At 47.2% G+C, this 8,797-nt stretch overlaps 1 protein-coding gene across 1 annotated transcript in view; it reads right to left on the minus strand.

The window, feature by feature from the left end:
• The window catches only part of NIBAN1 (niban apoptosis regulator 1), a 68,640-nt gene extending 61,860 nt beyond the window's left edge, over positions 1 to 6,780 (minus strand). Inside the window, exon 1 of the mRNA XM_054165419.1 lies at positions 6,674 to 6,780. Within this exon, the coding sequence (XP_054021394.1) occupies positions 6,674 to 6,728 (55 nt within the window). The 5' untranslated portion in view covers positions 6,729 to 6,780. The remainder of the gene's footprint in view (positions 1 to 6,673) is intronic.
• Positions 6,781 to 8,797: the final 2,017 nt, after the last annotated feature.

An 8,797-nucleotide genomic window follows, 5' to 3' on the forward strand; every position in this document is an offset into this window, starting at 1 on the left:
CATTGGTGCAAGTCACCTCTGTAGCACTGATGGTGTTTGTTCAGATGGTTTCCTGTAAAGCTAGTGAGTGATTTGCTTCTCTTGCCTTTTAAGCCTTTGAAGGCTCCTCTTCAGTCTCTAAAACTTGACAGAGTAGGAGGAGTCTCTCTACTCTTTCTGAGTATGTTGTACCTAGTAGGAACACATGTTCAATTTTGGGGTCCCTCACTACAAGAAAAACATTGAGGTGCTGGAGCGGATCCAGAGAAGGGCAACAAAGCTGGTGAAGGGTCTGGAGAACATGTTTGGTGAGGAGCAGCTGAAGGGACTTGGGTTGTTCATCCTGGAGAAAAGGAGGCTGAGGGGAGACCTTCTCGCTCTCAACTCCTTGAAAGGAAGTTGGAGTGAGGTGGGGTTGGTATCTTCTCCCTTCTATCAAGCAATAGAACAAGAGCAAATGGCCTCAAGTTGCACCAGGAGAGGTTTAGGTTGGACATTAGAACAAACTTCTTTACTGAAAGGTTTCTCATACACTGGAACAGGCTTCCTGGGGAGGTGGTTGAATCACCATCTCTGGAGGTGTTTCAAAGAGGCAGAGATGTGGTGCTGAGGGGCATGGTTCAACACCAGCCTTTGCAAAGTTAGATAATGGTTGGACTCAATGATCTTAAAGATCTTTTCCAACAAAAATGACTCTGTGATGCTGAAGTGTTTCATCCTTGTGCAAAAAAAACCCCAAAAACATCTTAATTAGTACCATACTGAAATTCACAGGGAAAACAAATGAAATTTCTTACAGACATGATCTAACAGCTTTCACTGTCAGCTGCAAAGAATGGCTGGAAGGTCTGCTCAGCAAAAACTGATGAACAATGAGGAGACCCACAGGGTGCATCCCGGGGGGGCACAGGGTCACAGCACCATCGCTGTGTCCCTTGGCCAGATTGTCCCATCTGCCTGGAAGAGGGAAGACATGAAAAAGGAAGGAAGGAAGGATAAGGAGGGAAGGGGAGAGAGGGAAGAAGAGAGGAAAGGAAGGAAGGAGAGAAGGCATGAAAGGAGGGAGGAAAGAAGGGAAGAAGGAGAACTTCATTTAAACAAGCAAGTCAAAAGCAAAGACCTACAAAGTCTCATCCCCTGGACAGTTTGATGTTTCTAGAAATGGGTAGATTTGAGATGGTCAATAGAAAACCAATCTTCAGAGAAGCTCTGTTCTTTGCATGCTGAACTCTTTCGAAGGCATAGATGTTGAAATTACTGGCATTGGATGCTTGAAATCCCTCCACCTCTCAAACTGAAAAAATAATTGGTCCAAACAGACCTCGTGAGACAGAGCAGAGCTTGGTCTCTTACTACCAGTGCTGCTGAGATTGCAGACATGGAAAATTGGGAACACTCTCAGAGCCATTTCTGCCTTCTCCTCAGTGTGAGACCTACTTCCTCGATTGTTTCTTGACTACTATTAGAGACCCAAAGCAAAACTTTCTTATCAGTAATCTCGAAACCTCCAGCCCAACCTCTCAGGGAACGCTACCAAGTTGTTTTAACAAGCACTTTCATCTTTTTCCCAGTTCCATGAGTCCATCACTCCCCACTACCACCCTGCACTGCTCCCTGTGGGGTGTACCCTCACTAAATATCATTAGGCAAATCACCCATCCAACATCTCCCATCACAAGTTTAGCCCATGCCTCATCAAACTGAAAGCGTGCATTTACTTAATAAACTCTTTTCACATGACCAGCTCCCATTCCTCTAATTATTGCTGCCATCTTTTAAACTCCATCCTGAGTAAGTCCTGTGTAGTCCCCCCCAAAACCCTGCAAAGAAGGATTATCTCTGCTGCAAGTCTTCCCTTCTCTTTAAAGAGCTCAGTCCTAAATCTGGAGAAATGACTATAAAAAATTCTTGTCATTTCAAGGAGCTTTTAAATCATTTCACTGCTTGTAAAGGCTGTTGACTTTAAATATGTCAAGTATCTTAAATAAGTGGAAAAAAATACTTTGCCATGGGTATGGAAACAGGCTTGTGCTACACAGCTTCTGTTGAAGATACCTTTGAAACTGCTAGCCTTTCAAGACTAGCAATGCTGCAGTGCATGTGATCTGGCTTTCTGTCTCATTCCTCCTTGTTGGCACTACATGGCCTCTTACTCTTCCCCTAAATATACTCCACCCACCTTCCCCCAGTGGACATAAGCTGTCCCCAGAGCTCACAGGAGTCTCTGATGACTCCTTCATTATTTTACTATGACATGAATTTCCTTAGGGTAGAAGAAAAGAATATTGAGTCTTCACATTTTATTCACCAGACAGGTGATTCTTCCCCTTTACTCTGCTCTTGTGAGACCACACCTCAAATACTGTGTCCAGTTTCGGTGTCACTGTCATTATGAAAGACATAGGACTGTTGAAATGAGTCCAGAGGAGTGCCACAAAGAGAATCCGAGGGCTGGAGCACCTCTGCTATGAGGATGGGCTGAGGGAGCTGGGGTTGTTCAGCCTGGAGAGGAGAAGGCTCTGGGGGACTTTGTAGCTGCCTTTTAAAACCTGAAGGGATCCGGCAAGAAGGCTGGAGAGGGACCTTTCATAAGGGTGTCTAGTGACAGGACAAGGGGGAATGGCTTGAAGCTGAGGGAGAGTAGGACACAGGATCTTAGGAAGAAATTCTTCAGTATAAGGGAGGTGACTCGCTGGAATAGGTTGCCCAGGGAAGTTGTGGATGGCCCATCCCTGCAGGTGTTCAAGAGCAGGCTGGATGAGGCCTTCAGCAACCAAGTGTAGCTGAGAGGTGTCCCTGCCCATGGCAGGGCAGTAAACAGTTTCTTAAAACAGAGATTTTCTGGCTCTAAAAAATAGTTCTGCAAAACATTTACTCTCCCTAAGTAAGTCTTCAGGCAGCTTGTGAAGTACCTGCCCCTGATTCAAACTTCCCTGCCCTCAAACACAGCCTCATGTGCATCATACTGCAAAGACCACATATTGGCATCAAATATTCTCCTTTTAGGTATTATCTGCTGCAGAAAACACACATAACAAGGCCGATGATCTTATTAGCTGATGTTTTGGGATGCCTTAAGGTATTGCTCCATGTACAAGCATGCAGAGCTCTCAACAACTTGACATCTGGCTGGTTCAATACTATCACTTCTTCCTTAAGAAGATGAAGCAGGTTAAGGTAGAAAAAACAGCCTTTGTGGTTAGCAATACCTCAGTGACTTCCTCCAGATTCATTTCTCTGACTGGTCTGATGAGGCTCAGTGCTAAGGCCCCTGCAGGGAAGTGCAGAGAGCAAAGTATCCACCAAGATCTACCTGGGGGTGCCTGTGCCAAGGGCTATGTTCTCGCTGCTTCACAGAGACACCTACACATATCTTTTTACACATTGTTTTATATGACTTTACACAGCATGTCCTTCTTCCATTCTCCTCTCATCCCTCAAACCATGTCAGCAAATAGACTTTTGGAAGGAGGCCTCCAGGACAGCTGGAGAGGGACTTCTACAAAGGCATGGAGTGACAGGACCAGGGGTAACAGTTTCAAAATGGAAGCAGTTCAATTTAGATCAGACATGAGGAAGAAATTCTTCCCTGTGAGGGTGGTGAGGTCCTGAAACAGGTGCCCAGAGAAGGTGTGGAGGCTCTAAGCCTGGAAGTGTTCTAAGCCAGGATGGATGAGGCCTTGAGCAACCTGGTCTAGTAGGAGGTGCCCTTGCCCATGGCAGGGTGGTTGGAATTAAATGATCTTTAAAGTCCCTTACAATCCAAACCATTCTGTGATTCTATGAAATGAGAAAGTCTGTAGATTTGTACACATGTTGATGAAGAAACTGCATCAGTTTATTGCTGAAAATTCCACCCAGCCCTTTAGCCCTCAGTTCATCATTTCCACTCCATATATTGTGGTTTAGCTTATCTAAATACACTGTAAGGCTTTACAATGCAGAAGCATGGCTTCAGAGGAACAAAATCATCATTACAGCAACAGGAAATTAAATTACACTATCATGACCTCAGTGCAGAGGATAATGCCAGACCCTTCTCAGTGGTGGCCTGTGACAGGACAAGGGACAACAGGCACAAACTGAAACCCAGAAGGTTTTGTCTGAACAAGAAGAAAAACTTTGTTGTGAGGGTGCTGGAGCCCTGGAGCAGGCCACCCAGAGAGATTCTGGAGTCCTCTTCTTCACAGAGATTCCAAACCCACACTGTGATCCTAGGCGATCTGCTGTGGATGACCCTGCTTTAGCAGAAGGTTGGACTAGATCATCTCCAGAGGTCCCTTCCAACCCTCACCATGCTGGAATTCTGCCTTGAGTGTACTGACACTTGGGCCAGTATAAGCAAGCATCCCAAAATGTGCAAAGGTTGTTGAACACCACTGACTGCGGTCTCTGAGCAAGGTGTGTAAGGCAGCATCCTCAAACTTACCATCTCACAGCCTCCTTCACCAGTGCCATCCCATTCAAGCACTATGGATGATAGTTCTTTTGACAAAATGCAGGGATCTCCCTTCCCTTTTTACAGAGGAACCCTCTGCTGCTTTGAAGGAAAAGGAACACCCCAAAGCTTCCAGCCCCTCAGTAAAACCAACCTAAATTTTACAAAGCCAGCTAAAACACCTGCTGCTTATTCAATCTCCAGAATCAGTGATTCAGCCAGCTTCCTCTTTGAATGAGGAGAGCTCCACCACAGCACTGCTCCAGAAATACATCAGACCAAGACGTGTAAGACAGATAAGCAACGTCTGAATCTTGCAGACTCCAGCCTCAACATGAGCAGTAGGCTGGGTGAGTTGGCTGGACTGCATTCTCTTTTGATTTAAGATGCTCTTCCTGATTTCTTTGCCTTCTTGAAGTACTAATTTCTGGGCTGTCTCTGCACAAAGCACCTCATTAATTATTTTTCAAAGCAAGATCAGAGAGGGTGATCCTCACAGCAACAATTGAGCCAGAGGTAAACACAATGTTCTAATACCTTCTTTCACAGTGATTTTGTTTCATCACTTGCCTCTGCAGCTGTGCAGCACAAGCTGCACAGCTCTCTGCAAGGCAAAGGCTCTCTCCCTTTCAGCTACAGAGATACAGGCATCCAGTCCAGTTTCACACGAGTCCAAGAAGATAAGGATTTCCCAACCCTTTGGCATGAGCTCCTTGTTCTAATTCTACATGTCCAGGGCAAAGACCTGCACTATTTCCTCTTGCACAGCTGTGAAGAAGCTAATAAGATCCCCGAATCTCCTGCTTTTCTTTTGGCAGTAATTAGACATTGGTTTTTACAGGCTCACAACTGCCCCCACGCAGTCAGGGACCAGAAAACTTGAAATGCAGAACTGTGGAATCACAATTTTGGCTACAGCATGAGGATGAGTGTAAAACAAAAAAGAAACCCATGGGGACTTCATCCTTTTGGCTCTAATGGGACCTGAAACCACCCTCAGTGGGACAGAAAATAGCAATACTGAGGGGACACTGCAAAAAAACCCTCACCCATATGAGAGGCCAGCAGCTCTTTGCCGACTGCTTTTTGGGTGAAAGCCATTTAATATTTGGACATCTTTCCCACTATGGGAATCTCTTGAAAGACCCACTGTGATTTCAAAAGAGTCCTAACAGAGGAGCGGTTCAACATTTGCACTCCCTCTACACCACAAAAAAATCCCAAAGCAACAGAATAAAAGGACAAGCTCAGCTGTGGGCACCACCCAGGAGTCACCCTCTGGTCTGAAGCCTGTTTGATCTCCCAGCCCACAGCAGTGAGGACTCTTGCAGGCTTCACATGCAGCATACATAATATTCTGGGACAGGGCTTCCTTTTCACATGCAAACTTTGATTTCGCTTGTAAATCTTCAGCCTTGAAATTTGCTTTGTAAATACCTTACCTGCGAGTTTACCGATAAGGAATGTAGGTAGGCAGGCAAGAGCCAGATGTATTTCATCCTTTAACTGCTCAAATATCAAAAGTAGCCCCCCAAATACTGAATTTTGCCCTTTTCCTTCGTAGTTTAATAGTAACATGCATAAATTTAAAGCATTTTATTTGGTTGGTTTATCTTTCAACATATAAATGGGGGAAAAAAAAGTAGTTCTTACACAATTCTGAATAGTTTACCTAACTCACAGAATCGCAGAAAGTTAGGGGTTGGAAGGGACCTCTGGAGATCATCGAGTCCAACCCCCTGCCAAAGAAGGGTCACCTAGGGCAGGTCACACATAAATGCATCCAGGTGGGTTTTGAAAGTCTCCAAAGAAATATTCCCTAGCAGCTTGCCGTCAGTGGGCTTTGCAAGGCATCAGGGCAGCTGGGCCAGTCGATACACCTCAGCAAAACCCACTGCTTTGAACCGTCACACGGGCAGCTCCAGCTCACGTCTCACCGTATTCTAAAGTTTTTTTGCCGTCTGCTCTTCGGCACAGCTCACTCAAAGAATCTTTGAGAGCATCGCCGTTTAAGAAACTCTCTTCTCGAAACCCCATCAGACACCGTCCCCCTCCGGACCAGCGCAAACCCCGCCGAGCCCACCGGCTCCCGAGCCCAGCCCGCTGCCAGGGGCTCCCACCACGCCTGGCCCCCGCCCCGCTGGGGCTTTCTCCGCTTCGCCCCCGGGTGCCTCTCTGCGGGCTTTCCCCCCAGATAGCTCTGCGGAGAAGTCTGGGGAGACAGGGGCCGCTTCGCCTCTCCCCTGCAGAGCCTACCTCGGATGTAGGTGCACTTGCTCTCGTCCAGCAGGCTGGAGGAAGAGCTGCCCATGCTGCCGGCGAGCGCGGCCGCTGAGCGCTGCCGGGGAACGCCGCTGCCGCCCAGCCCGGCCCACCCAGTCTCAGCCCAGCTAAACCCAGCCCAGCCCAGCCCGGCTCGCCTCGCCTCAGCTCAGCCCGGCCCCGTTCCGCGCCCGCTTCCTCCCTCGGGCGCCGCCTCTAGCTCGCCGTCGCCGCCAGGAGTCGGGTCTTGAGTCCGCAGCGATGGTCCGACCTTGCTCCTCCCTGCCTCTGTAGCCCACCCTCCAGCCCTGCCCTAGAGGCGCCACAGGGCTGTCCTTCGCCTGTCTGGGAAATCTGGGCGCAAGGAGTGCCAGACAGATACCAGCAGGATCTGCAGGGTCAGTGGCAAACGTGTCCATTTGCCAGGCAAGGGTGTGCCCCTAGGCACCCTTGTCCTCAACGATTTTCTTTGGCCCATCAAAAAGCACAGCACTGCTGTCTCCTTTTGCTCACAGAATCCCAAAGCAAGTCCAACCTTCTCAAGAAGGAGACTCCACAACATCTCTGGGCAGCTTGCTCCACTGCTCCAGCACCAAAGTTTTTCCTCCTGTTCAGATTAAACGTCCTGGGTTCCAGTTTGTGCCCATTGCCCCTTGTCTTGTCACTAAGCACCACTGAAAAGAGTCTGGCCCCATCCTCTTGACCCTGCCCTTTATCGCTTGCTAAGCATTGATCAGATCCCCTCTCAGTCTGCTCTTCTCCAGGCTCAACAGTCCCAGCTCTCTGCCTTTCCTCCTCACAGAGATTCTCCAGGCCCCTCAGCATGTTTGTAGCCTTTGCTGGGCTCTTCCCAGTAGTTCTCTCTCTTTCTTGAGCTGGGGAACTCAGACCTGGAGCCAATACTCCAAGTATGTCCTCAGAAGGGCAGAGTGGATGGGGAGGATGTCCCTCTACCTGCTGGTCATTCTTCTTAATGCACTCCAGGAAACCATTTGCATTCTTGGCACTTTGCTGATTCATGGGAACTTGTCCAACAGCACTCCCAAGTCCCTGTCCACAGGCCTGATTTCCAGCAGGTCACCCCTCACCTGTACTGGTGCAGGGGTTGTTCCTTCCCAGGTGCAGGACCCTACACTTGCCCTTGTTGCACTTCATGAGATTCTTCTCTGTCCAACTCTCCAGCCTGTTCAGGTCAAATATTAATCAGACAGCAGACTCTTATCAGTGTATTTGGGTGTTGAGCTCTGCTTGAGAGCTTTGCACTTGCTCTCAGAACAGTGGGTGCTGTGGCTTGCTTGCTGCCCATCTTTGAGCTGCAGGAGCAGGCTGGAATGAGGAAATAACATTTCCTATGGTGCGTTTTCAAGGGGTTAACTTGGAGAAGGACTCAGCCTCAGTAGAGTGCAGCATATCTTTTATCATATCTGTGTTTGAGAAGACTTTCATAATGTACAGTCACATGTAGCATACAAGACAACTCCAGGAGTCTGGAGAGATAAACTATGGAAAACTCATGAGCTGTAAACGGGATTACTAGTCTGTCTCATCATCTAGCAGATGAAAATACACCAAATCCCAGAAGCTTTATTCTCCAGAACAGATGTCAGTGTGCACACAGCTTGGGAAACCTTCCTCTCTAATTACAGCTAGGGTCAAAACAAAAGGAGAGCTGAATAGGTTCTTTAATTACACTATTTTATACTTGGGTAATACCTGATCCCTGAAATCCCCAAGCATTTCACAAATGCCAGCTAATTAAAGACCATAATTTTCCTTGTAATATAGGGAAATGCTATGTTTTAATGGCAAAGGTGGTATCTTAAGCATCTTAAACAGATACCGTGAGAATGTGAGCAAAATCAGGAACAGATATGCATTATTCTAGTTCTCTGATGCTTAAGAACAAACCCATCCTCTCTAAGTAATAAATTGGCCACGTTAGATATTATTATGAGAGAACATATCTGCACTGCAAAACAAAAATACCACCTGAGGCACAACTTTTCCCCCATGTTTTCTCCTGCAAAATCATGATCTTTGAGGTTTGGTGTTTTTTTTCCCTTAACTCCTCTAAAGCATTCCTTCTCTAAACACCTGTTTTGTATGATATCCTAAAGG

The sequence above is a fragment of the Dryobates pubescens genome, chromosome 11 (assembly GCF_014839835.1).
Source record: "Dryobates pubescens isolate bDryPub1 chromosome 11, bDryPub1.pri, whole genome shotgun sequence".
NCBI lineage: Eukaryota > Metazoa > Chordata > Aves > Piciformes > Picidae > Dryobates > Dryobates pubescens.